The sequence below is a fragment of the Rutidosis leptorrhynchoides genome, chromosome 11, assembly GCF_046630445.1.
Source record: "Rutidosis leptorrhynchoides isolate AG116_Rl617_1_P2 chromosome 11, CSIRO_AGI_Rlap_v1, whole genome shotgun sequence".
Classification (NCBI taxonomy): domain Eukaryota; kingdom Viridiplantae; phylum Streptophyta; class Magnoliopsida; order Asterales; family Asteraceae; genus Rutidosis; species Rutidosis leptorrhynchoides.
The window spans coordinates 7,885,868-7,911,630 of record NC_092343.1 but is presented as its reverse complement, the minus strand read 5'-3'; the positions used below and the strand labels follow the sequence as shown (position 1 = coordinate 7,911,630).

The 25,763-nt window shown below is 33.5% G+C and overlaps 4 protein-coding genes and 1 pseudogene across 8 annotated transcripts; 2 read left to right on the top strand and 3 right to left on the bottom strand.

Annotated features, from left to right (window-relative positions):
• The first annotated feature begins 9,307 nt into the window (after positions 1 to 9,307).
• Positions 9,308 to 12,300, top strand: LOC139877338 (F-box/FBD/LRR-repeat protein At1g13570-like). 4 transcript variants are annotated; one of them, XM_071864758.1, is made up of 5 exons: positions 9,308 to 9,515; positions 10,193 to 10,850; positions 10,918 to 11,019; positions 11,111 to 11,272; positions 11,360 to 12,300. In XM_071864758.1, the coding sequence occupies exons 2-5, from the start codon at positions 10,215 to 10,217 to the stop codon at positions 11,678 to 11,680; spliced, it is 1,221 nt and encodes a 406-aa protein (XP_071720859.1). In that variant the 5' UTR covers positions 9,308 to 9,515; positions 10,193 to 10,214; the 3' UTR covers positions 11,681 to 12,300. The 4 variants fall into 4 exon arrangements, with proteins under 4 accessions (XP_071720859.1, XP_071720858.1, XP_071720857.1 ...); XM_071864757.1 differs by having other exon boundaries at positions 10,187 to 10,850; XM_071864756.1 differs by having other exon boundaries at positions 10,183 to 10,850.
• A 2,832-nt stretch (positions 12,301 to 15,132) lies between these two features.
• On the top strand, positions 15,133 to 15,576 carry LOC139874199 (uncharacterized). Its single transcript, XM_071861661.1, has one exon. The coding sequence runs from the start codon at positions 15,394 to 15,396 to the stop codon at positions 15,538 to 15,540; it is 147 nt and encodes a 48-aa protein (XP_071717762.1). The 5' UTR covers positions 15,133 to 15,393; the 3' UTR covers positions 15,541 to 15,576.
• A 2,352-nt stretch (positions 15,577 to 17,928) lies between these two features.
• On the bottom strand, positions 17,929 to 20,034 carry LOC139876790 (probable calcium-binding protein CML13). Its single transcript, XM_071864163.1, has 7 exons — positions 19,991 to 20,034; positions 19,450 to 19,564; positions 18,989 to 19,025; positions 18,846 to 18,873; positions 18,614 to 18,766; positions 18,433 to 18,535; positions 17,929 to 18,170 (listed from the first exon to the last, which is right to left on the bottom strand). Exons 1-7 carry the CDS (start codon positions 19,991 to 19,993, stop codon positions 18,097 to 18,099), a joined length of 513 nt encoding a protein of 170 aa, XP_071720264.1. The 5' UTR covers positions 19,994 to 20,034; the 3' UTR covers positions 17,929 to 18,096.
• A 683-nt stretch (positions 20,035 to 20,717) lies between these two features.
• On the bottom strand, positions 20,718 to 21,592 carry LOC139874274 (tyrosine/DOPA decarboxylase 5-like; annotated as a pseudogene).
• Positions 21,593 to 21,796: 204 nt separating this feature from the next.
• On the bottom strand, positions 21,797 to 25,424 carry LOC139877019 (uncharacterized). 2 transcript variants are annotated; one of them, XM_071864427.1, is made up of 8 exons: positions 25,290 to 25,424; positions 24,838 to 24,900; positions 24,514 to 24,619; positions 24,231 to 24,416; positions 23,170 to 23,661; positions 22,999 to 23,082; positions 22,829 to 22,913; positions 21,797 to 22,133 (listed from the first exon to the last, which is right to left on the bottom strand). In XM_071864427.1, exons 2-7 carry the CDS (start codon positions 24,883 to 24,885, stop codon positions 22,849 to 22,851), a joined length of 981 nt encoding a protein of 326 aa, XP_071720528.1. In that variant the 5' UTR covers positions 24,886 to 24,900; positions 25,290 to 25,424; the 3' UTR covers positions 21,797 to 22,133; positions 22,829 to 22,848. The 2 variants fall into 2 exon arrangements, with proteins under 2 accessions (XP_071720528.1, XP_071720529.1); XM_071864428.1 differs by lacking the exon at positions 22,829 to 22,913.
• Positions 25,425 to 25,763: the final 339 nt, after the last annotated feature.

Genomic DNA, 25,763 nt, shown 5'->3' with positions numbered 1-25,763 from the left:
TACCAGGTGTTCACCATATGAATGATTTTTATCTCTATGTATGGGATGTGTATTGAAATATGAAATCTTGTGGTCTATTATTATGATTTGATATATATAGGTTAAACCTATAACTCACCAACATTTTTGTTGACGTTTTAAGCATGTTTATTCTCAGGTGATTATTAAGAGCTTCCGCTGTCGCATACTTAAATAAGGACGAGATTTGGAGTCCATGCTTGTATGATATTGTGTAAAAACTGCATTCAAGAAACTTATTTTGTTGTAACATATTTGTATTGTAAACCATTATGTAATGGTCATGTGTAAACAGGATATTTTAGATTATCATTATTTGATAATCTACGTAAAGCTTTTTAAACCTTTATTGATGAAATAAAGGTTATGGTTTGTTTTAAAATGAATGCAGTCTTTGAAAAACGTCTCATATAGAGGTCAAAATCTCGCAACGAAATCAATTAATGTGGAACGTTTTTAATCAATAAGAACGGGACATTTCAAGTACACGTTAGTTTGCGTGTATTGTACATGTTGGTTGCATGTATGTTAAAACATGGGTACTTATTAAAACGTTAAAGTTTAGTTACCAGGGTGCTCAATCTTGTAGAATATTTTGATACACGCTTCTGGATGAAACAACTGAAATCTTGTGATCCACTTTTATATACAGATTATGTGCAACACTAAAACTATGAACTCACCAACCTTTGTGTTGACACTTGTTAGACAAGCTATGTGCATGGAGTCTTACATGACATATTTTTCAAGGAAACGTTGCATTCACCAAATCATCACCATGTATCTTATTTTGACTGCATTGTCAACGGAAGTATTATTGTAAACTATTATTTACGATGATTGTCTATATGTAGAAATAATCAGATGTCGAAAACTTTTGATTTAAATATTCATTTATGGTGTGCCTTTTCAAAAGAATGCAATGTTTACAAAACGTATCATATAGAGGTCAAATACCTCGCAATGAAATCGATGAATGATGTGTTCATCCATATGGATTTGGAGTGATCGTCACAGTTGGTATCAGAGCGTTGGTCTTAGCGAACCAGGTCTTGCATGAGTGTGTCTAACTGATAGTTGTTAGGATGCATTAGTAAGTCTGGACTTCGACTGTGTCTGCATGTCAAAAGTTTTGCTTATCACTTCTTGTCGGAAATTACCTGCTTATCATTCTTAGTCTAAACGCGTCTTACTATATTGATTGCATAGATAGTGTATAGACAAAATTCATATCTTGGCATATCTATTACAGTAAACTTTGCCTGACATCTTCCGTAAAATCCTCCGTAACTTATGGGATTCTGGTATTATAAATACATATGTAAACTATGTATTAAGGAGTACCAAATTAGTCCTATAATCTATTTCATTCCAAAAATCTTTTCCTTGATTACACGAAATGGATCCTGTATCTAGTTCAAATTCCTTAGATTCCGACAGCTATTCCGATATGGATTTCCACTCGAGCTCCGAAAGCAGCGTAACCGGAATGGATCAACCGATTAGCTATCATCTATTCTGGATGAATTGGGGATGGGTTTGTAGCCTACTTAATCATTTGAGACATGAAGAAGGCGATCCTTTCCATCCACCACACTCCCCTCTTGGCGAAGAACCTGAAGCACTTACCGGCGAACCTATTCGTAATACTATTTTCTCTCTCATTTCCAGAGTATCTCATCACGATTATATACTATCCCATATTATAAATCTTATTTATCCGATCGTCCGAACCACCGATCATCCTGGTATAATAGAAGAAGTCAACGAGCTTCATGCTCGGGTAGTGGCTTTGGAGAATATGGTGCAAGGGTTACGAACACCAGCAGCAGCACCAGCAGCATAACCAGTACCACCATCATCAACACCAACAATATCATTACCACCACCAACAATCACATCCGCATCACACGCCTCAACATCATAATCTGTACTTCGGATATCAACATCATACGCACCAAGGATACCAAGGAGTATCAACAACAACAAACGATGAAGTATGGATTCATAACTTCATCGGAGAAATATCCTACGGTGATTATATAATCTATAATCTTAGAGATTATCTATTCTAGCCCTAACCATAAATCAGATGAGTGAACCAAAATGATAGAAGGAAGAGTAGAAACCCTGACAAGAATGGTGCGTAAGGTACAAGCTAGACTTGTCTTACCAACAGCATCAACAGTACCCTTAGCCTCACCAGCATAGTCAGTGTTTTCAACATCGTCAGAATCAGCAGCACCTCTAACATCACAAGCTCCGCCAGTTCAAGAATCACCGTGGACATCATTATGAATCAATAACGTGTATATTGTATCAACGAGTTATTAAATATTAACTCATTCCTCTGAAGAATTTATATATATATCTTATATATATATAAATTTTTAAACCATAATAAATCTTTTCGTACTAAGCTATTATGTATGAATTGAAAAAGGGTAAATATTACTCGGTTAAATTCATATTACTAATATGCTATGATGTATATCTTTCGTTAACAACTTAACCTTCGTTAACTATAATCTCTGTTTCAACTCAATGAATTCCATTTAATAATAAACTAAGTGTATTATTCAATTACATAATTGATTTTACATTTTCATTTTCGATATACTCGAAACTTTCCAGAAAACACCATCTGTGCCTTGTAAGGTTCACAAGAATTCCATGAGCACCAACATCCTTCACCGAGGAATAAGAATAAATAATGAAGTATCGATTACATTAGCGAAATACTCCGCAAAGATTATGTAATCTTTAATGTTTTAGAGATTAATCACTTCTAAGTCAAGCCGGAAACCAAATGAGCATAATATGATATTAACTCATTAAATCTGTATTACATCTGAAGAAAATATACATACATATATTTTCATAAAGATTGTAATGAAAATTCTTTTGTACAAAATATTACTTGTGAAATCTTTAACGGGTAGGTAATACCCGGATAATATTTAAGTTCACAATTAATATGTTACACTGTACATTCTTCAATTTTGATTCAAAAATCATTAACTATACTCACTATCTTCACAGTGATACACAATCATTTCATACCAATTCAATTACATATTCTGAAATTGACGGATCAGAATCCAAGTCATAACTCTGAACCGGTGACAACATTCTTAGATCTTTACATCTTTCAAAGCTATACTTTGACTTCAAAACTGTGCAAGATCCTTTAGCATTGTTATTACCGAAAATAACTTTGCAATTTTTTTTTTCAAAGTATCCAGTTTTACCACACTTCCAACCAGTCAAGTTCGACTTTTCAGATTAGCCTTATTATAACCTTGACATATACGTTCTTGTTACTGGGGAACTTTTCATGTCCCACCACATTAGCAGTAAATTTACCAACAACTTCATTTATCCTTGACCTTCCGAGAAATCTTTATACTCATAGAAACCCTATCATGTACTCATCCACATCTTGTAACGGTAATTGCCATACCAACTACCGGGAATTAGCAATCAGTATTTTGAATTTCGAAGCAATTCTACGCCAACAGTTATATATATACATATAATGTCTATCTTCTAGACTTACATACTTCGAATGTGAAGTTTCTGAAAAACACCCCAAACTGCGAAACTAGTTCTCCGAATTTTTTAAAAATGCTGATGAAGCAGCAAAAACTGTAAACGACTTTAACAGTCAAAAGTTTGATGATAAAAAGTTGTGTGTTAGAAAAGCACAGAAAAAGAGAAGGTTTGGAACTGGAAAACGAATTGAGCAAACTATGACGAAGGCTGTGGACAAATCACAAAGACTAAGCATACCTTCAAAGAATCCAAATGATTCAGTGTCTGCTGAAATCCTTAGCAAATACCTTGCTCCTTACTCCAAAATCTTTGCGGACAATATTCTTCATCATAATCTTATCTTAAATATTCTAAGATATCATCGTATCTTCCATTATAAATATCCTCCATATTTCTGAAGATATTTTCATAACTATTCTTATATGAAATCATTCATCTCTTCGCGCTATATGTGTTACATCATAAAAGAAACTATTTTAGTTTCTAAAATCTGAAAAATCTGAAAAATGGATGTTTTGAAGTAATGTTGGGAATTGAAGTATGAGTTAGTATAATATAATGACACTTAATCAACGTGATTATATTACAGTAAGTCATGCTGAGTTTCTAATGGAACGTGATAAAGGTTCACAGATCCCACCCTTATCATGAACCATGTTACATAACTCTTTCATTCTATTTAATCTCTAAATATATCAAGAAAATATTTATCTTGATGATTCGGTCTTTTCTAGATATTCTGGTAATTTGACAAATCAAATCGTGCTATTACCTTTCCTTTCTACTTTGTATATTATGATCATTCGAAACTCCATACCTACGAATTCTGGACCATTATTCGCTTGACTTGAAGTCGGAAAGGAAAAGCGAAAGCATGGAGCTCCTAAATATAAGGGAAAATATAAAGCCTGACAACAACACATATATTACAAACCGTGTATATCAATGCGTATAGCAATATAAAGACACGGGAGAATGAAAAATACTATAACCCCAAGGTAGTGGTAGAAGAAAATAACTTCCTTTGGTGGTAGATGAAAAAAAAGAATGACAGATATGAAAGTTAGGAGTATATCAAGAATCAGAACTGGATGAAGCATTTCACAATCTTTGGAAGTATGAAATGAGGAAGAAGATGTAGGAGTGATGAAAATAATAAAACGGAAGTGGTCAATTTATAGCAAAATATCGGACACAACAATAGAGGCAGATTACGCATTTAATCAAAGAAAATCCTAATTTCCGCAATTTCCAAAGAATCAAATTTTATTTAGATTATGAAGATTTTCTATTCCTTAAATTCCGGAAATCAATCGACACTACGTCAAGAGTTAAGACGAATCTCTATTCTTCATTTCACTCTATTACGATAACTTCTCTCATACGCTTCGAGTAATTGGATTGTTTTATTCATATTATTCAACGGTGATAAAATTCTATTTATCAACTCATATTCGTCATGAAAACATTTTTATTGTTAGTCATGACGACCTCACTCAAATTTCGGGATGAAATTTCTTTAACGGGTAGGTACTGTGATGACCCGGAAATTTCTGACCAAATTTAAACTTAATCTTTAACGTTTCCGAAACGATAAGCAAAGTCTATAAAACTGAATCTCAAATTTCTTGAACTATTCAATTACCCTGTTTGTTCGACGATTCACGAACGTCATAACATGTATTATATAAACATAAGAGTTTTCAATATATACGGAATCGTACGAATAATATTTATATATGAAATGATAAAAATTTACTATTAAACGATGCTTTTCAAATTAAAATTTTTACGTATTAAGTCGTTTTATTTTTATGATATAATTTTTGTAATTTTTTTAAGAAACGAAGTTAAATTAAAAATGTACAATTTGTAAAGCACAACGTACAACAACGTGTAGCTTAAATAGTTGAATCGAAATTAATTCATTTACTATTCATATGAATAGTAAATGAAACGAAATTAATTAATTTACTATTCACATGAAAGCGACATGATTGAAATTATTAATTATAAGTTACATAAAATACCCCTGAAGTATTTTAAAAATACGACTTTTAAAATATTCGATTTTATTATTATATTATTATATTCTACTTTATTATATTATTATATTATTATTTTATTATTATATTATTACTTTATTATATTATTATATTATTATAATTATAAACGTACGATTCCTTTTATTATTATATTATTATTTTATTACTTTATTATATTATTATATTATTATAATTAAACACGTTTGATTCCTTTTATTATTATAATATTATTTTCTAACTATATATATATATATATATATATATCGATCGATCGATCGATTGCAGAAACACACACACATATATGTACATATATATTTATTTCATATATTTTTATTCCGTAATAATTCTAGTGCAATATTCAAATTAAGTATTAGTAGTATACATAAAATACTACGACGGAGTTATGCTCGGGTGATTTTCAAAATGGATTTTATGAGCGGGATAGAGCTAAGGAAAATTATGGGTTATAGCTTTTGAGGTTATGGGTAATGTTCATGGGTATTGTTCGCAAGTCAAACCTAGTGTTTATCATCTCTGTTGCGTCTACGTACTTTCCTGCAATATTGAATCACAATATTGATACGTGAGCATTCATATCTTATCTTTTATATATTAATAGTGTATACATGTCTAATGCTCGAGTATATATGTTTATGCATGCTTGTATGCTAAATTTCGTCGTTAATCAGTTTATAATGAATCACGAATTAAATACACATATTACTGATAAAAGGTATATGATATGCATGTTTTTGGAAAGCTGACGAAAAATCAATAACTTTTCATTTAGAAATCGCGTAATTACGGTGAACGAACAAAAAGATATGATCAACTGAATTATGATTGACATTAATTGAAATTGCTCTTGAATCTGCAATTGATATTTAAACAACTTGTTTGTAAGATTGATAAATTAGATTTTTGAATATTACCAGCCAAGTAAATGAATCCTTATATAAGGCACGTCTCGTTTTGTTGAACAATTGTCAAAATTGACTGTTTTATAATGTTTTAAAGCCTTATAAAAACTATAGTCTAATTTTACAAGAATTGGGAAACTATGTGAAATGTTAAAATATTTCGATTGCCATGATCATTCAACTATAGTATTAAGTCAGATTGACTTTTTGAAATGACTTTTGATAAACTTTTGTATGTTGATCTCGAGCATTAGGATTGTGATACACTATGACCTGACCTAGCTTGATAGACATTTATTGACCAACATATGTTCTCTAGGTTGAGATCTACGGTTATTTGGTAATCCGAGTTTCAGTCACATTTTGGTGAACAACTTTATATGCTGCTAAGGTGAGTTTCATTTGCTCCCTTTTTAATTGCTTTTGCAATCTATATTTTTGAGCTGAGAATACATGCACTTTATTTTAAACGCAATGGATACAAGTACATACTAAATTCTACAAAGAGTTTGAACCGAAAATCCCTTAGCTTTGGTAACTAGTAACTGCCAGTTATAAGAACTGGTGGGCGCGAGTAGTAGTATATGGATCCATAGGGCTTGACATCCCCATCTGTTCCAGGTATAGAAACCCTAGCCTGAACTATAAAACAGACGTATGCTATTTGAGGTTAGTACATGTTAGTTTGCGTGTATTGTACATGTTGGTTGCATGTATGTTAAAACAGGGGTACTTATTAAAACGTTAAAGTTTAGTTACCAGGGTGCTCAATCTTGTAGAATATTTTGATAAACGCTTCTGGATGAAACAACTGAAATCTTGTGATCCACTTTTATATACAGATTATGTGCAACACTAAAACTATGAACTCACCAACCTTTGTGTTGACACTTGTTAGCATGTTTATTCTCAGATTTCCTAGAAGTCTTCCGCTGTTTGCTTATATGCTAGACAAGCTATGTGCATGGAGTCTTACATAACATATTTTTCAAGGAAACGTTGCATTCACCAAATCATCACCATGTATCTTATTTTGAATGCATTGTCAACGGAAGTATTATTGTAAACTATTATTTACGATGATTGTCTATATGTAGAAATCATCAGATGTCGAAAACCTTTGATTTAAATATTCATTTATGGTGTGCCTTTTCAAAAGAATGCAATGTTTACAAAACGTATCATATAGAGGTCAAATACCTCGCAATGAAATCGATGAATGACGTGTTCGTCCATATGGATTTGGAGTGATCGTCACAAAAATACATATTGAAAATAAATAAAATAATTATTGTTATTATTATTGAATATAAAAGAGTCGAGCTCAAGCCGAACTTTAGTTTGATTAAATCAAGATGAGCCGAGTTCGAGTCTAGGCTTGAATCGATCCGAGCTCGAGCTCAAGCTTAATGAGTTTTAAACGAACCGAACTCAGGTTTAATCGAACTTGAGCTCGACTCGACTCATTTTCACACCTAATTATTAACATCAACAAATCAATATATCAAATTAAAATGTAATCTGTAAGTATAAACTATATCTGGAACGAGTTTGGGTCAAGGATCGAACGAGTTTGGGTCGTAGCGGGTCATTGTTGAAAATGGGTCAGAATTAAAATGGGTCGAACGGGTTATGTCGAGACCCGGGGTGGGGTTGGGTCAAGACCCGGGTCGGATGGGTCGGGCTAGTAAAATGTTCTTATTTGTATTTTTCGTTGTATCCATTATGAACACGCCCGTAAAAAATGCACGTCGAATTTGCGCCTAGAAATCGTCCGTAGAAATTGCGCGTCGAGAACGCGGGTCGAAAAACGCGTCTTGAAAATGCGCCTTGAATAAACGTACGCCGAAAACGCTGGTCAAAAACGCGCGTCAGAAACGCTTGTCGGAAAACCGGCATGAAAAAGCGGCTCGAAAGCGCTGCTCGAAAACGTGGCTCAGAAATCACGCCGAAAAACTCGCGCTGAAAAACGCAGGTCAAAAGTACGCGTCGAAAAGGCTCGTCCAAAACGTGTGTCGAAACCGCGCGTCGTAAAACGCGTGACGAAAAAAGCGCATTGAAAATGCGCGTCGAGAAACGCTCGTTGAAAACGCACGTCGAGAAACGCGCGTTGAAAATGCACGTCGAGGAACACGCGTTGAAAAGCGGGTCGAGAAACACACGTCGAAAACACGCATCGAAAACGCGTTGAGAAAACTCAAGTTGAAAACGCGCCCTAAAAACGCGCCTCGAAAATGCGTCTCAAAAGGCGCTTGCGCATCGTGAACTCGCCTCAAAAATGCGTCTCGATTTAATTTTTAAAGGACCCATGAGTCTTTGGTTCTTGTTTGCGGTTGAATATAAACCAAAACTTCATTTACATATATAGTTACACTAAAATTTGATATGTGTCATTAGTGCATTGGGAGTGGAGACTCGTCTCCCCCTCGTCGCACCTCAAGTGACTTAGTCACCCACTCCTCTAGCCCGTCACTTGTTCTAGTTTCCCCTTGGTCAGTCACATATGTGACGGAAAATACCCCATTTATTTTATTTTTGCTTTTCTTTTTCAATGAAATAATCTTATTAAATATAATAAAATATTATTTTAACACACTAAATGACATAGGTCAACACTCCTACTATTTCTGACTCAGCAACCCACGCCCTGACATGCAGGTGCTCTTGCACCTTAATCAAATTAAACACGGTCTAAAAAATTTCCCCTCAAAATCTCTCAAAATCCCTCCAGATATTTGGGCACCAATAATTTTAAAATTTCAGAATATTTACACCTTAATCAAATTATACACGGTCTCTAAAAAAATTCCCCTAAAAATCTCTCAAAATCCCTCCCAAATATTTGCGCACCAACAGATCTAAAATCGCAGAATATGATCAGTAGTACTTGAGTAGCTAAACAAAATTAACATTATTTTCGTCTCGCCATTTCCGCACCAACGGAAGCTCAAGTTGATATTGCTAATAGTAAATCAAGGTTAGGGTTTCCTTGAATATTATTTTTTATATATGAATCATGATAAATTTAGTGATCCGTTCCTTTGTTTTTAGCTTAATATGTTTGTGCTGTTTGTGTGGGTTCATATTCATCAGTTGTATTTTTGACAATCGTTAAACTTCTAGACTCAAGGTTAGTTAATCCTAAGAATAGTTAGCCTTCATCAGTTGTATTTTTGACAGTTTATACTGTATCTGCTGCTGTTGTACAAGTTTTGTTTTTCATTTATTATTATACACTTAATAGTTACTAATGGAACGATTTGAATCCAATTAAAGGTTCTTCGATTAGGTATATAGTTCTTCGATTAGTCGCCAATGGAACGATTTGAGTTCAGTTAAAGGTTCTTTGATTGGTCTATCATTTATACAGTTTATATTCATCAAACGTACTAAAAATGATTCTACCATAATTTAGGGTTCATTATTTTGTGTTTTCAATTGGCCTACACTTGGTAAAAGCTTAAACTAAGACACATTATGGTTAATCTAAAATACTAACTATTTTTTTTATTTGAAGTTAAGGTATTGGTAAATATTTTCTCTATAATCGCAACTGATTACCACATATTATTCGTGAGTGCTGAGTTGATTATATATTATACTATACATCATGTTTAAGTTAATAATGCCTCAAATGCTGAAAGCTAGTTGCAGGGATAAAAATATTTGGAAAAGAATGAATACTGTTACAACTGAAACTTGTTTATCATTGGATCGAATCAGCACTCTTCCTCCACCCATAATTGACGCCATCTTATGTCTTTTACCAATCAAAGAAGCAGTCAGGACAAGTATCCTCTCGAGTGAATGGAGGTACAATTGGACCAACATTCCTGTACTCTGTTTTCGCTACGATGAGCTTATTAATGAATCAGAAGCTGGTACAGATGTGCTGTCCATTGTAGAGAAAATGTTTGACTTACCTAGTGAAGCAATAAACATGATACATGAGCGTAAACATATTGATGCTATAAAGCAATGCATGTTATTACATCAGGGCCCACTTCTCGAGTTCTCCCTTTTGGCACTTACACACAATGTTGAACTTGACCAACTAATTAATCACTTGTCAAGGAAAAATACGCTCCAAATATTGAGTCTTGATGTGATTAATGCGTATAGGTTACCATTATCCATCTTTTCAATGCAGCAGTTAACGAAGCTAGGTCTTCGTAATTGTTCTATATACTATCATCCAAAGGTTGGAGGATTTAAAAACTTGACCAGCTTGTATTTGCACGATGTGAGGATTTCCACAAAGACTCTTTTACATATTCTATCCTCTTGTCCATTACTCAAGAGAATCACTATGGTAAGTAAATTAATTCTAATTCTAATAAATTTCACGACTTATATCTAAATACTGTAAGTTACTGCAGTTTATGGATCAAAATCTCGGCAATGATAAATCCTCCATTTGTGACCTAAATGAGTGTGTGCCTGTTATCGAACGTCTGATTACTTATACCGGGCTTTCTAATGTAAGTTAAGTCATTCTCATGATGTATATATATATAGTTGATGTACTTGTAAAATAAAGACTTTGCCTTATTACTCTTTTGTTTTGGCCAGTGGTTTTCCTTTGACTCGCTTCCACCACAAGAGCAACTAATATCTTTAGACCACCTTAAGTACTTGCATATAGATCACATGCTATTCATCGATAGCTATGACTTACCTATGCTTTTCCATTTAATCCGAAGTTCCCCGAATCTGGAAACACTCAGTTTACATGTAAGTCACTAAAGTCTATCTTGTATTATGTGTTTTCAAATTCATGCCACAATATATTGATGGATGACATACTAATATCTGTGGTAGACGCTTGATTACCTTATGCGTGGAACATCGTTTACAACTGAGAACTATTCAAACATTTGGTTGAAGAATTTGAGTGAATTGAAGATATATGGATACTTTGACATCGTGTATCATTTGGAGTTTGTACAACTATTATTAATCAAGTCCCCCATGCTGAAGAAGGTAAGCATATATACTTTTACATACGATGAAGTGTCAAATATATCAAGACTTTTGCTAGACTCCCCATCTGCTTCAGGATCGATAAAAATAATTGTTGAGTATTCAGATATATGCAAAGCGGGCTTAAAGTTACTTGAGCCTACTCCACTCCCTTGCTAGTAACTGTGAGCGGCTACTCGTTTAGTTCTCATTTCTCTGGTTAAACTTTTTATTGCTACTTATGAGATGAGTGGTATGTTAAGAGTCCAACAAAACAAACATATATCTTGTACCTTTTTTTTGTGTGGTGTTGTTGCTATGATTCTTATCTTTTATTTTATATGTTATTACACACCTTGTAAGAGTACTCTAGTGGGGTTTTTTTTGTCGTTATGGTTAAGTGTTGATGATGTTTTTCTGCATTTTAGACAAGTGAATTTTATTAGGAGTATGTTCTTTTATATGTGTTTGAACCTATATGTTGTTTTTGAGGTTAGTGGTGAGCTTGCTCAGTCAACCAGTAGCCAACTAGCCAATACTTTTGTATCTAAAATGTGGCATCATGAGAATTGTTATTAAAATTCTAGCCTATGACATATAGTTCTTATATATGTAGTTTCATGTATTGTTGCACAATCTTTGATGGGGTTCAGGGTTATATAATTAATCTTTATGTGTTTGAAACAGAAGACTTGTTTTCTGTTTTGCTGTAACTGTGTGTTGAAATAATGTTACACAAATCTAATATAGTTAATGAAAAGCTTAATGTAGCAACTGATATATTAATATGGTAACAAGGTTCTCATTTATTTGACAATTGTTGTGGAGGATACACTAGTTTTAAGTTTGAGACTTTGAGCTATGAAAATCTACCTTTCTACAAACTGTAATTAAAAGGAAATTGAGAACAATGTTGTAGGTATCAGACATTAGTAGTTTGAACAGGGTTCTTTTGATGGTTTTGACAAGTCGTTGATGGAATCGACTAACAAATTTGTGGTTTCAAATGGGGTTATGGCCGAGTGTTGTGTGGTGCGTCATATTGAAAAAACTCCAGTCAAGATGATTTCGATTTCGGGGTTTGCAACTCTGAATCATTCAGGTATACGCTTCGGTAATGTTCAAGTGTAGTTTGATTCGGGCCAAAATTCTGGTGCAGCTGTTAATAGGTCAGCTGTCAGACTTCGGCCAGTCATGGTCAATCGGAGGTCTCCCCTTCAGGTATTAAATTCGTACGTTGGAAGATTTTATGTTAAATAAATTAATTCCCGTTTCACCAGTAGGTAATGTGGCTGATCTGTCTTTAAGTAGGGGTGCAGTTAATTTTGATGTTATTATTAAAAGTAAGATGGGTTGTAGAACTGTTGGGGGGCATCATAGGTTAAAGTAGGGTCAGTAGGGGAGTCTTCACGGTTTGGTAATGTGGTGGATGATTTGTCGAATACCGTGGTCAATTTTGCGCCTATCGATAACGAAAAGAAAAATGATCAGGTTTTTAATCTTAATAGCGGAAAAGAGTATCACACTTGCTTTGTTAATACTTGTAGTGGTTTTTGTAGCTCTTGGTATATTTTTATGGAAGGAAAAAAAGAAGGATGCTAGTGGAGTGAGTTCGAGCATTAAGGTTGGAAAAGTCGAGTTCTTTTTATTGCACGATAATGAAGAGTATTTGGTTGTCCGAGACTCCGAGGTGCGATACAGAGAATTTTTGAAGAAGCTCATAGGAACGTCTGATTTTCGTGGGGTTAGCACTATATCGTCGAATACTCTAAATCTCTAATCGGTAACGGATCATCCAACGTCCTTTCTTTTAGGTTCGAGAACCGGACGGAAAAGAGGTTATGACGAGATACGGTCAACATTAATTTAAAAAATGTTGAGCTATTTATTTACCAGCTAATCATAATATACACATAAAACACAATATAACAAAACTTTTTGCTAGGTTACCTTTTAAACTCGAGTTGCCAACTCGCTATACGAGCTGATCATTTTAATAATAAGATGCGAATAATGTTTGAAGCTTCTAAGTAATATGTATTGGTTTATGTATTCAAAAGTTATTTACTAGTGTAAAATGAGAAAAACAGAAAGTTCTATACATATTTTAAAGGGATGCATAAAGTTTTTTATCTTAAAATTTTGGTTTTGAAAATAATTAGGTGTATGTAATATGTTGATGGGGGTGTATGTAATATGTTGATGGGGGGGAATTTTTTCATGTACGAAAATTAAATTTTGCTTCTAACTAAGATGCATTATTAGTTTATGTATGCTTAAAGACACGTTTTGAAAATGAAGGTTTAAATTAAGGAGAAACTGTAGGAGGTATTCTTTTAATGAGAGTAGTATACGGTAACTATTCTTTTTATAGTTACCCTTTCACTTGTTAAAAATTTGATTGATTGAATTTTTTTTGTTTCTACCGTTCTTAAAATGTGTATTTATTGTAGTGCTACCTGTTAATAAAAATTATGGGTGTGTTTGGCGCAACAACTTATGGGAGCTTATGAGAGCTTATGGGAGCTTGAGCTTATGATTTTAATAAGCTCCATGTAATAAGCTTTGTTTGGTAGACATAAAAAGTAGAGCTTATGAAAATCATAAGCTCTAGAAAAATAAGCTACTTCTAGTAGCTTATGAAAAAAAGTAGAGCTTATGAACTGAAAAATAAGCTCCAGCTAGTTACCAAGCACTTATAAAAAATAATAAGCTCCAGCTACCAACTTTAAAAATAAGCTCCAGCTCCAGCTCTAGTCCATAAGCTCTAGCTCCAGCTCCAGCTATAAGCTCCAACTCCAACTAATTTCATCCAAACACACCCTATATCTAATTTGGACACAAAAACGTCTACCCGTTAGAATTGAGCTAGATAAGAAAGGTATCGATTTAAGCTCTGTGAGATGCCCACTATGTGACGATGATTTAGAGACGGTTGATCATTCGCTAATCCTTTGTAGTAAGTCTATGGAAATATGGAACCAAATTTTCAAATGGTGGGGGTTCGGTCCAATGTCAAACCTTAGTATGTCCGAATTATTGCGTGGCAACGGCCCGTCTCAAATGTCGAGCTATGGTAAAAGTTTGTGGCAAGCGGTTGAGTGGGTACGCGCCTATCTAATTTGGACAAATCGAAATAATGTTGTTTTTCGTGGTAAAGGTTGGTGTACTCCGATAGCGGTTAACGAAATTCAAGTAAAAACCTTCGAATGGATCTCTAATAGGTCGAGAGGACGTAAACTAGATTGGTTAACGTGGTTGTGTAATCCTAGTTTGTATTTTAATAGCTAGTTCGTATATGTATTCGGTTGCATACTTGCAACCTATTGTCGTGTTTGCTTGCAGCAGCTTTGGTTAAACTTTGTATTTTGGTTGATCTTTAATTCAATTTTCTTGCTTTTAAAAAAAAAAAAAAAAAAACACACCCTATATCTGATAAATTTTTAGCATACAAATCGATAATTGTCACCTTAAACCTAATATATAACCTTTATCAACACCAATTTTATATATGTAAGAAAATTTCTCATATTAATTATTACGACATAATGTAACAAAACTTTAGATTTAAAAAAGTGAAATAAAAAACGCCCGATCTCTATCGACCTATAAATGTTATCTCCATCTTTATCGCTTATGTTCCTACTACTATTTCAGTCATTCAGTGGCAAAATTTGTCTACATCTTGAAACTTCCAAAATTCGCAATCAATAATCCCAATTCTTGATTACACCCAAAATCGATACATACAAACTCTCTGTATACTTTCACAGGCTATATCCAGTTTTCACACTCGCCAGGTGTTTGACAAATTGCTCAAACGAAACTTTTTTTCACCAAATCAACAGTTTTTGTTTCTGGGTAACATTCAAAACCTTTTTAATTATAGAAGTATGGCAATACCTTGGAGTATGACACTTTGGATGGCAAACATGGTGTGGATGGCTCTTAGTGGTTGGGTTATTTCGTGTTTAACTGTTGCTGATGAGATTGCAGGATCACTTCGTACTGGTGATATTGGTCCATTTCATGTTGGTTAGATCCAAAATTTCTACATCGATTTACTGGTTAGTAATTAATTAGTTTTTCACATAATTTTGATGCATTCATTTGCTTTATTGGTTTGTGATTGTTTTACCCTAAATTAGGGTTCTTTAGGGTAATACTTTTGTGATCTAGGTTCTATGATTAGGTTATTAGTCACCTTACTATCTTTCCTTGATTAGAATTTAGGAAAGAATTAGTTTTGTTTTTGTCGGTTAGTAGTCCTATTATTATGAGTTTGTATGTATTGGTTTTGAAAGTAATGAAATTGAGTTTGAACATTCTAGCAATAGATTTGGGTGACAAAATAGCATGAAAATAATCATCGATATAGGTGTATAAACTGTTAAAATGTTAAACTAAGTATATATTTTACAGGTAATGTCAGGTACTTATGCTAATTTGCTTAGAAATGGTCATTACAAAGCCGAGCCTAGCTCTTATATGGTGACTATATTTGAGTGCCAGTGGTTAATAAGCTGTTGCTAATTGATGAACTTCTTATTACTCTAAGTATGTAATATATGTTAGTTAAGACTATGGTGATATGTAATCCTAACACATATACAAATGCAAACATGACCTTTTTGGGTCATATGTGTGAAATAATATTATACATCAAGATCAGAATCAGATAGGTTTAAATTACGCTCAGACACTACCAAATACCAAGTGCTTTAGGTGATTAAAACATATGTTATTCCATTATTCTGGACGTGTCAAAAGTGGGTGTGGTGGGACAATTTGTAGGAGATGTTAATTATTCTTTTGTTTTTATATAGCACCTAACTAATAACATGAATTTAAATCTGATTAAACAGCTTGACCCCTTGACGATATTCTAATGTGTATTTTTGTTCTCTTTCCTGTATGTTTGACTCCAATGGTCATCAAAACTAACAAAACTAATATGCTACGATTGTCATATGGTATGAAATAGAGGGGTCAAAATGGTCGGGTTGAGCTGACTGAAACGCTTTCTGTTACTTTTGACCTGTTCTTCTAATCACATAAATCATTTTATTTTAGTTATAATCTTTATCTTTTATTATAATAAAAAGATTAGGATTAGGATGTATTATGTGATGCACCAGTTACGTATGGTGATTTTTGACATTTTCTTTTTCTCTGCTTGTTGCAATTGTTTCTTTTGAGTAAAAAAAGCTAACATATGAGAGATGACTAATATTAACTTAAAATTTTCTTGCAGGTTTGTGATGATTTAAGTTCCTGTGCAGGTATTATATTCAACTCGGTGGTTTAGTATAGAGCTATCTTTGTCATAAAATCGAACTATCTCAGTAAGGAGTTATGATATATGCAAAGATATACCAGATACTAATTTGTTGCAGTATGTATAAAGGAACCACAAAACTCAACCTAAGTAGTCATGTACTTTAAAAGTTGCATGTCTTGTTAGAATATTATGATTATTTAGTGTTTCTGGTATAATATGGCTACCATAATCCAAGGTCCATTTATTAAAATGATGTCACAAGACAGGTTTCCAGAACTATTTTGTTCCTAATTGCGATTTAGTACGGTGTACACATTTATAGTCATCCTACCTTTGTTGTTGAATTGTGGCAATTTGTGATGGCGTGCTGTACTCTGAACTACTCGCATTAACTAGTTTTCATATGCTATGTTCACGAGTTTCGTGAACCATTTGTGAGAAGTGCAACTCGTTTACGTAAGTATGGGTTGGTTCAGGGTGTAGTTTATCTTCAATGCATCAAAGAAGTCATGTTTTATAAAACTAAGCTAAACGAGGTCAAGAACATGTTAAACGAGTCAACTGGTCAAATGGGTTGAAAGTTGCTTTGAAGTGCTTTCAAATGCTTTGATGCTCACTATCACCATCTTTAAGAGCATAGAGAGAGTTGACGTTCTAATTTCGACATTCAACTCAGCTTTTGTGGAACATTGAACGTGATTTAGTGAGGGAGTGATTGTTCAGGAGTTGAAGATTAAAATGGTCCCAGAAATATATACGTGGGCAGGATTAGTAATTTAAAAAAAAAAAAAAAAAAAAAAAAAAAAAAATCAATTTTCAGCTTCCGGGATGCCTACATTGAAACGTCGGTGAGGAGTGGTAGAACATCGGAATCACAGTGTTCCTGAGCCCGAACGCCAACGCCGATGCCGGCCCCCGCTCCGGGTTCTCTAAGAAGGCTGTTTTATGTTGAGAGATGGTTGATTATACAAATTATCAGTGTCAAGATATGGTTCATCAAGATTTAATAACATATGTGGTCATTCCAACACTGAAACAAGTTGAGTATTTAAATCATCATGATTGCACGAGCCCAGGATTTTGGGTTTGCCCCTGTGTGTCTGCTGATGAGAGAATCAGATGAAGATTAGTAGTAGCCGATTTTAAGGACTGTATTCATAAGAAAACAATTATTTTACAATTCGACGTGCATTTAAGCCTACGTTGTAGCAAAGGACCAAATGACAAACACAAGGAAATCGAATGAAAACCGTCTCTAAAACAGGCTATACATATTATCAGACTGAAGGAAATTGAAATGCTCATGATTAACCACTCAAACTGTCGTATACCCGTATGAAGTTGTCTGCATCATTCTCATAAACTCGTCTAGGTTAACTTCTCCATCAGCTGATCAACATGATAAACTTTAGAAATCGCAATTTTGAACCATTAACTTCTAAATGGAGCATATTACAATCTCTATAACAAGTTTTAAGGATTTGAACAAAAAAATGTCCTTGGTCACAACCCAACCGGACCATTTTTAACCCACAAAAAAAAGTACCATGTTTTGTACTCTGACCCATTTGACCCGTTAGCCAGCCAACCCATTTTGCCACCTTTAATAAGCAAATAACAACTAGTACACACGAAACCAAACAAAACTCACCATCACGGTCAGCTGCCTCCATCATTATGTTAATCTCTGCATCAGTAAAACGCACCCCTAGCTCCCTAGCAATACTTTTTATGTCTGAAATTGATATTTTCCCCTATTTTCACCGCATAAACGTTAGTAATTCCTAATAATTAATAATAAAATAACAAGTCTCATTACTAAAAAATGTTACATTTTTATCATGATCAATAATGTTGAAAGCTTTTGTAAGCTCTTGTTTGCTGGTTCTTTCACCAATTTTGTCAGTCATCATGTAAACAAATTCATCAAAATCTATTGCACCACTACCGTCTTTATCTACATCCGCTATCATTTGATTAATTTGCTGAAAATTTAGAATATAGGAGACATTTAATCATAATGTAACAAGAACAAAATGATAAGAATCTGCAGTTGGAATTTACCTCTCTTGTCATCTCAAAACCCAGGGCCCTGAAAAATTAGTAAAATCAAAACATAAATGTGTCAAAAAGTGTTATGTATCAACTTGACCCGCCCGTTTTGACCCGTACAGTAAGTATACTAGTTGCAAATTGCAATGTTATACCTCATTGCATTGCTCAACTCCTTGGCATCAATGGTGCCTAATTTAGGAAGTGTACAAACCACATAAGTTAGTGATCATATCTACACATGGATCATAAGGTTTTTTTTTTTTTTTTTTTTTTTTTTTTTTTTTGAATGGCTGTTAGGAGTAAGGGTTCGAACGCGATGTCGGAACCCACCCACACGATCATTTCCTTGGATGAACCATTACAGTCCTACTGCCTCTCAGGAGGAAACCCTCACGATGAATCCATACGGACATTGTGTGTGGTAAAACTCCCGGGTGAGGCTCAAACGTGTACGTCTAAGACCTTCGAGGCCCATGATATGGGCGGAAACCTCAAGGAAAATATTTTGCAGTTCACGGGAGTCGAACCCCTGCCTGCCTTATGGGGTCAGGTCACCACCAATACACCAACACCTTGATGTTTAGATCATAAGTTTATTGTGTTCATGACGTACCATTGTTATCAGTATCGAATAGCTCAAACGCTTCTTTCATCTCTTGCTTAATCTGATCCGTTAATCCATGATGACGTCCTCTCAGGCCGTCTCTTCTTGATTCTCCATAAACCCCGTCAAATTGTGTGATATATTTTATCAAATTTAGAGATATATGTCACTAAAAATCTCCTATATTTAACATAATATAATTTAATTCTATAACTGTTAGCTAAATCATAACTTAATTCTGGTATATATGGAAAATCATGGTTGCTACACAACAAACTTAAAATATATGCATGCATAATCAAACTTTTGTAAGCTAAATTATTAAGTGAGTATCAACAGTAGCATCTATATTCTATATATCCTACAAAAATATATTAAAAAGTAAACAAGTAAACAACAAAAACTTATTTTGGTATAGAACCAACATAACAAAACACAACACAAACTAAAGGTCATTCATGAAAAAATTGTATGTATTCGTGACGAGTGTGTAAGATATTATATTTTGAAAAAACTTGCATAAACTAAAGTTTAAGATGCACATACTTACCATTGTATTTAACTAATTCAGAGCTCGTTATCAGAAGACTGGTTAACAGGGTTGAACTCAAAGCAATTTATTTTGAATAAGTTAAATTTAAATAAAAAAATTGCAACCGACTGAAAGTTGAAGATGGTGGAGAATACAAGAATAAAAATATCATGAAAATACACGTCAGGACAAGCTTTTGTTACTTTATTCTGCAAATGTTATCTTTTCACCAAAGACTACATACCACACATTTGACATAACATCTTTCTTCTTTTTATCTCAATACTCCAATAAAATTCTTTTAAGATTTCATTCATCTTTTTGAATAAATACCATTACCATTACCATTACCAACAGTTATCATCACAGCTCTTTTTTAAACTACTTTTTAAAAAAATAATAACGTGATATTCAGTTTCGGCCTTGTACACTTAACTAACTAAAGATACTCTATCGTCTCAAAGACTTTGAAACTGAAAGAACATCGTACGTTCGTTTAGGTTTCTTTTATATATTTTGAAATTAAAGGCTAAATTAAATTAATGTTGTAGCCCTATGTATTATATATTTATAATAAGGAGTACCTTATAGGGTTTTTGCGAAGTGTACATAATTTAATTTGTTAAGTACGGAGCATAAACTTTCAATGATCAAATTCATCATACTTGTCAAATAATAGGTCAATTTGTCCACTATTTTCCCCCCACTAGTAATGGACAAAATAATTTCTTTTACATCTAATTTTTCAAACTATTTGAGTAGGGTGTATAAGTGTATTATAGAGTAAACAGATAAGATTTTCCATCTTTGTAATATCCCATAGCATACTGACATGCTTGGCATCTGTAAGAGTTGCACCAATTGCGACCCGAATCACATAAACCTCTTCAATCAATGTATGTATGTATCATGAAAACCCGACCCGACCCATATAAGGACGCCAGTAATTTTTACGTTAAAGAGATTAAACATCTTCCTCACTACTTTCCTTGTCCAAAGTTTTCAAAGCCAATGGGCTAACCCAAAACCACACCATAGCAAAGTTTCTAGGAACCACAACTTCAAATCTATTGTCTGTGGACAAAAGTGCTTCAAATTTCTCAGCCATTTTCACATGTTTTCCTATAAAGTCTCGTAGACCGGATACTCCATAGGTTCTTATCACCATCCATAACTTCATAGCAAGAAAACGTCGACTAAGAGCAACCTGCCATTCTTTATAGTCCACTATTTGTTTAGACTCGCTTGCTTTATTCTTCAACAATTCAGGATCAGTAGATAAAGCGTTTGTATAATCGGTACGATTTTTAACCCAAAGACAACAACAATCTAAAGTGGCCAAGAACTATTTGTGAGGGTTGAAACTAAACGAACTCGCACTTTCAACTCCGTCAAATAAAAGACGAAATTCTGGACATAGACACGCGCTTCCAGCATAAGCAGCATCCACATGATCCCGAAGCGATTTTCCCGGCGGATCCACTGTTGTTGTTGGTCTGGTTCCTACTGTGAGACTGACATATAATGGAACCAAACCTTCTTTAACATATACTTCAATAGCCTTCAACAATGCATGTGAAGATAACTCAAAATTCATGGACTTTGTTGTGACTATAGCCCGAACGTTATTCGGGCCAATTACACAACCATCTTAATAATTTGATTGGACCGAGGTAGTATATCTTACCCATAACAAAATTTAAAAACGCATAGAATTATTTTATTATCTATTCTATCTATCTATAATAAGTAACATAATACTCGTTCTATGCAACAGATAACAACTAACATGATACTCGTGCTATGCAACAGAGAATAATCCTTTCATCCTAATGTGGATTGCAGTTTCCATGGCACAAAAAATGTAATTACAATTATAAAACAAAACAAAATACAAGTCCTGGATCATTCAAATCTAAAGTAAAAGATCAAAACCAAACCACACCAAACCAAAATCCTAATAAGAACAAATTTTGAAAACTATATAAACAGAGCAGAGAAAAAATATAGCAAGTCTAAACCTTAAAAATCCACAAGCATATACCCACTGACTATATTTATACCTCTTTAGACACAACCACCATCAAACTATTAGTATTTGATAGTTCAGATGCATGAAGTTATTTACCAAAAGTGCCGTCCACTTGCCCTGAACGCTTACCTGATGCAATCAGAAAGAAAAAAAAAGACGGTTTTGATGAAGTATGCAATAAAACCTAATAGTCAAAAGTTAGTTATCCCTGATGCTTTTGAAATGTAAACATATATGTTGTGTAGATTTATAAGTGGTGATTTTGACCCATTTACTAATGACTCCATTAGTTCGGGTTAGGCTTTATCTCTAGTGAGTCAAACGAGTCAGTAATCACCGAAAGTGTATTTTTGATGCATAAAACCAAACATCCTAAATCATTTAATTTGAAAGCTAAATTATAATTAAAATATTACAATTTCTACAATCATACAAATATAACCAGTTTAAAATTTTTACCCAATTGTGCCCTATTTTGACACTTGCATGTGCAGCTGAAAAACGTACACGTATGCACCTTTTGCTAACCATGTTCAAGCAACTACGTTAAATATAGTCGTTCCCAGCATGACCATAATGAACACATATAAGAAAGTTAGTATATATAAATATTTTTCTTTTGGGAGTTATCAAGAAAGTTTTGTTAATCCAGATACTCTGATCATGTTCTAGATAAAATGGATTTCATACACAAGATTTGTCCCAACCTATTATCATGTCTTTTTAGCCAACACAAGCAAAACTTTGAAAATCCATGGCACAAGTCAGTTTAATTATATATTATATAGTTAAGATAATTAATGTTTAATAGCAGGAAATAGTACCAAGAGTAACAAGCACTAAATCAATCACTGCCAAACCCTTCATAACTCAAGCCTTCTGATATAGTGTCCAACCTTTTACTATCTCCTGACAGGTCAGCAGGACACATATATCAATTAATACCCGCTCCAATATTCAAAAAATATTTTATTGAATGCCAAAAATATCATACCTTGAATGTCTCCATTTACATGAGGATTCAAAAAGTCTGTATCTGCTGCCATGTAAGGTGACCTAGAATAGTTGTCAAGTATATCTGCAACAAAATGTACATGTCAATTTGACCCACTTACTTCTGAACAGGTCATTTTGACCCATTACTTAAAGGCAGAATGAGAGAAACCTGAACTAATAGAGAAATCAGCTGTTAAATCTGAAAGACTGAAGTTTCTAGGGATCTGGCCTAAAAATCCAAACGATGATGTATCTTGATCAACAATTGATTCATTAACAGGTTTCGGATTTAGTTCTTCTCCAACAAACGAATTAACAGGTGCATCTGTCATTAAAGTGTGTCTTCCAAGAACATTATTTGCAGCATTGTTGTACATGAACGAAGGTTCCTGTGTATAATGAGATTCTGGTTTGATCAGCCCTTCACCGTTCATACTTTGCATAAGTCCCATATTTGAATTCTGACCCATTATGAGGCTTGGAGGAACATCATTCCTTATGGATAAACCGGACATACCAACACCATAATGCATGCTCGGGTGACCAGATGGTACACCGTTAATGAATCCGCCTGGATTGACCACCGTTGACTGATGTATGTTCTCTAGTTTCATAGCTTCTCTTGTATTATCTTGAGCATAGCTTGAAGGATTTTGATGCACTGTAAAACATAGATAAGGTTTTCCCTGTTTAGGCTACCCAATAAAGTGGAGTAATTCTTTACTAAAATTTACGCGACCTTTTGAACCTGAGATCTCTTGTAAGGATATCAAGGGCCCAACCACTAGGCTATCTTGGGATGGTTTAACCCACTACTTAATGTGACAAATTGGGCTGTTATTTGTCTCAAATGGGTCACATATATAATAACTAAAAACTCAAATGGGTTACAAGTCATATTTTTAAAAAATGCTTCTTTAACCATATTAACACTTAATTTTTTCTTCCATACATCTCTACAAAAGTATAACAAACAAAACAATGTTAACAGGGTCAACCCAGCCTGACCTGGCATGTTTCAAGTCCTGCTAAAACAACCTGTTTCAAACTGAAATACATGTTGACCCGTTACCCAACCCGCATATCTTGCTAAACTTATATATGAACATTATCCCAATATAGTAAGAAATCTAACTTAAAAAGAAACATATTGAAAACTTCAACTAGACACATTTCTTAAGCCGGCAATAATGTTTACAACAACTGAGTTTACCATGATGGTTTACTTACAAAAAGGAACCTGAGATCCATTAGGGTTAGGAACTGAAACTCCTGCAGTAGGGAGTGATATCTGCCTCATCAACTCAGCTTGCATCTTGAGCAAATTATTAAATCTTATTATTTGGTCCTTCAAAATCAATCTCAGGTGATAAGCTTTAAAAAATTCTTGATTTTCTTCTTCAAGCTTCTGCAAAACTGAAAGACAACAAATGTGTCACATCAAAGAATCAAATGTCAGTGCATTACTAACTCAATAGTTATAGGTAGATAAATTATTGAATTTTAATCTAACCAAGTTCAGTAAAACTAGGCTCTATTTTTGCTTGCTGTTGTAGTGTTTGAACAACTTCCTTCTGAGTCATATAAAGCTGCAGACACCTCTCTATAAGATGTTGTACCTGAACAGAACCACAATCAAACGAATAAAATTCAATGAAATAATAAAATTCACTAATCATAAGCACTATCATTCGGATAATATGCATTTAGATATAACACAAGGTTTTACAGCATCATAATCACAATCAGGTATGTATAGTTATCAACATATAAAAGCATATATAAAATCGAAAAACAATAGTATAAAAAATGTACATCTTTTAGCTCAAAATCATACCAGCTGTAAATCTTGATGTGAAACCTTTTTTACATCTCCATTAGACATCTTTCCAATTAATGCCTGAAAAAAAGTATATAAACTTTGTGAACCAAATTAAATTAGTTTAAACTACAGATACAACTAATTGTACAGCAAAATTGATAATAAAATCATAAACAGTGCAATAAAAATTAAATACAGATACACACACATTCAAACCCTAGGGTTTGATGATCTGTAACAATAATTTCAATAACAAACAACTTCACAACAATATTGATTAAACGAACAAGCTTCTACGGAGATCATATTCATAAAACTGATATAAATATGATCAATAATAATAAAGAAATAGATATAAATAAGAAAATATATGAACATACAGTCGTTAATTTGCATGCGATCAAAACACAAATCACCGACGATATATGTAATTAATGTAATATTACAGCTCGATTTGATCAACTTACCTCAGTAATGAGTATCTTCTTAATGGAATTTGATTTATTTGTACTGAATTTTTGTAGACAAAAATAAAAACTTTGGGAATCAAATTGAAATGAAGAAGAAAAAGAAATAAAGAGGGAAAGGGTTTTATGTTTGTTTGTTTGTTAGTTAGTTTTGGCGTTATCTTTTGAGATGATAACTGTAAAAATGTACTCCGTATTAATTTATAAATAAAATAAAATAAAATAGTTTAATACTTTACAAATTTAGTCCATCCAGTATCGCTTAAATTATGGATTTATTGCTCATAAAATTATTCTTTTCGATTCAGTCTTGCACCCAAAAATCATACTATTGTCTAATTATGTTACTCCCAAAATGAGTCCAAATCAAATCATTCTCATTTTTATATACGGATTATTCAATTACAATAAATCGGGACCCAAAGGAAAGATAAACGGTGCCAATGTTAATGGCGGATAATAAAATTATATTCC

Bases quoted from the DNA above. Each gene is read 5' to 3' on its own strand.
- LOC139877338 (XM_071864755.1), top strand. From the start codon at position 10,149: ATGTTTAAGTTAATAATGCCTCAAATGCTGAAAGCTAGTTGCAGGGAT. The intron at 10,851-10,917 runs GTAAGTAAATTA...AAGTTACTGCAG, and splicing joins TACTCAAGAGAATCACTATG to TTTATGGATCAAAATCTCGG. The intron at 11,020-11,110 runs GTAAGTTAAGTC...TGTTTTGGCCAG, and splicing joins CTTATACCGGGCTTTCTAAT to TGGTTTTCCTTTGACTCGCT.
- LOC139874199 (XM_071861661.1), top strand. From the start codon at position 15,394: ATGGCAATACCTTGGAGTATGACACTTTGGATGGCAAACATGGTGTGG.
- LOC139876790 (XM_071864163.1), bottom strand. The intron at 19,026-19,449 runs GTACGTCATGAA...TTCCTAAATTAG, and splicing joins ATTCGATACTGATAACAATG to GCACCATTGATGCCAAGGAG. The intron at 18,767-18,845 runs GTAAATTCCAAC...CTAAATTTTCAG, and splicing joins GTTTTGAGATGACAAGAGAG to CAAATTAATCAAATGATAGC.
- LOC139877019 (XM_071864427.1), bottom strand. From the start codon at position 24,885: ATGTCTAATGGAGATGTAAAAAAGGTTTCACATCAAGATTTACAGCTG. The intron at 23,083-23,169 runs GTTTCTCTCATT...ATTTTGTTGCAG, and splicing joins TGATTTCTCTATTAGTTCAG to ATATACTTGACAACTATTCT. The intron at 22,914-22,998 runs GTATGATATTTT...CTGACCTGTCAG, and splicing joins TGTAAATGGAGACATTCAAG to GAGATAGTAAAAGGTTGGAC.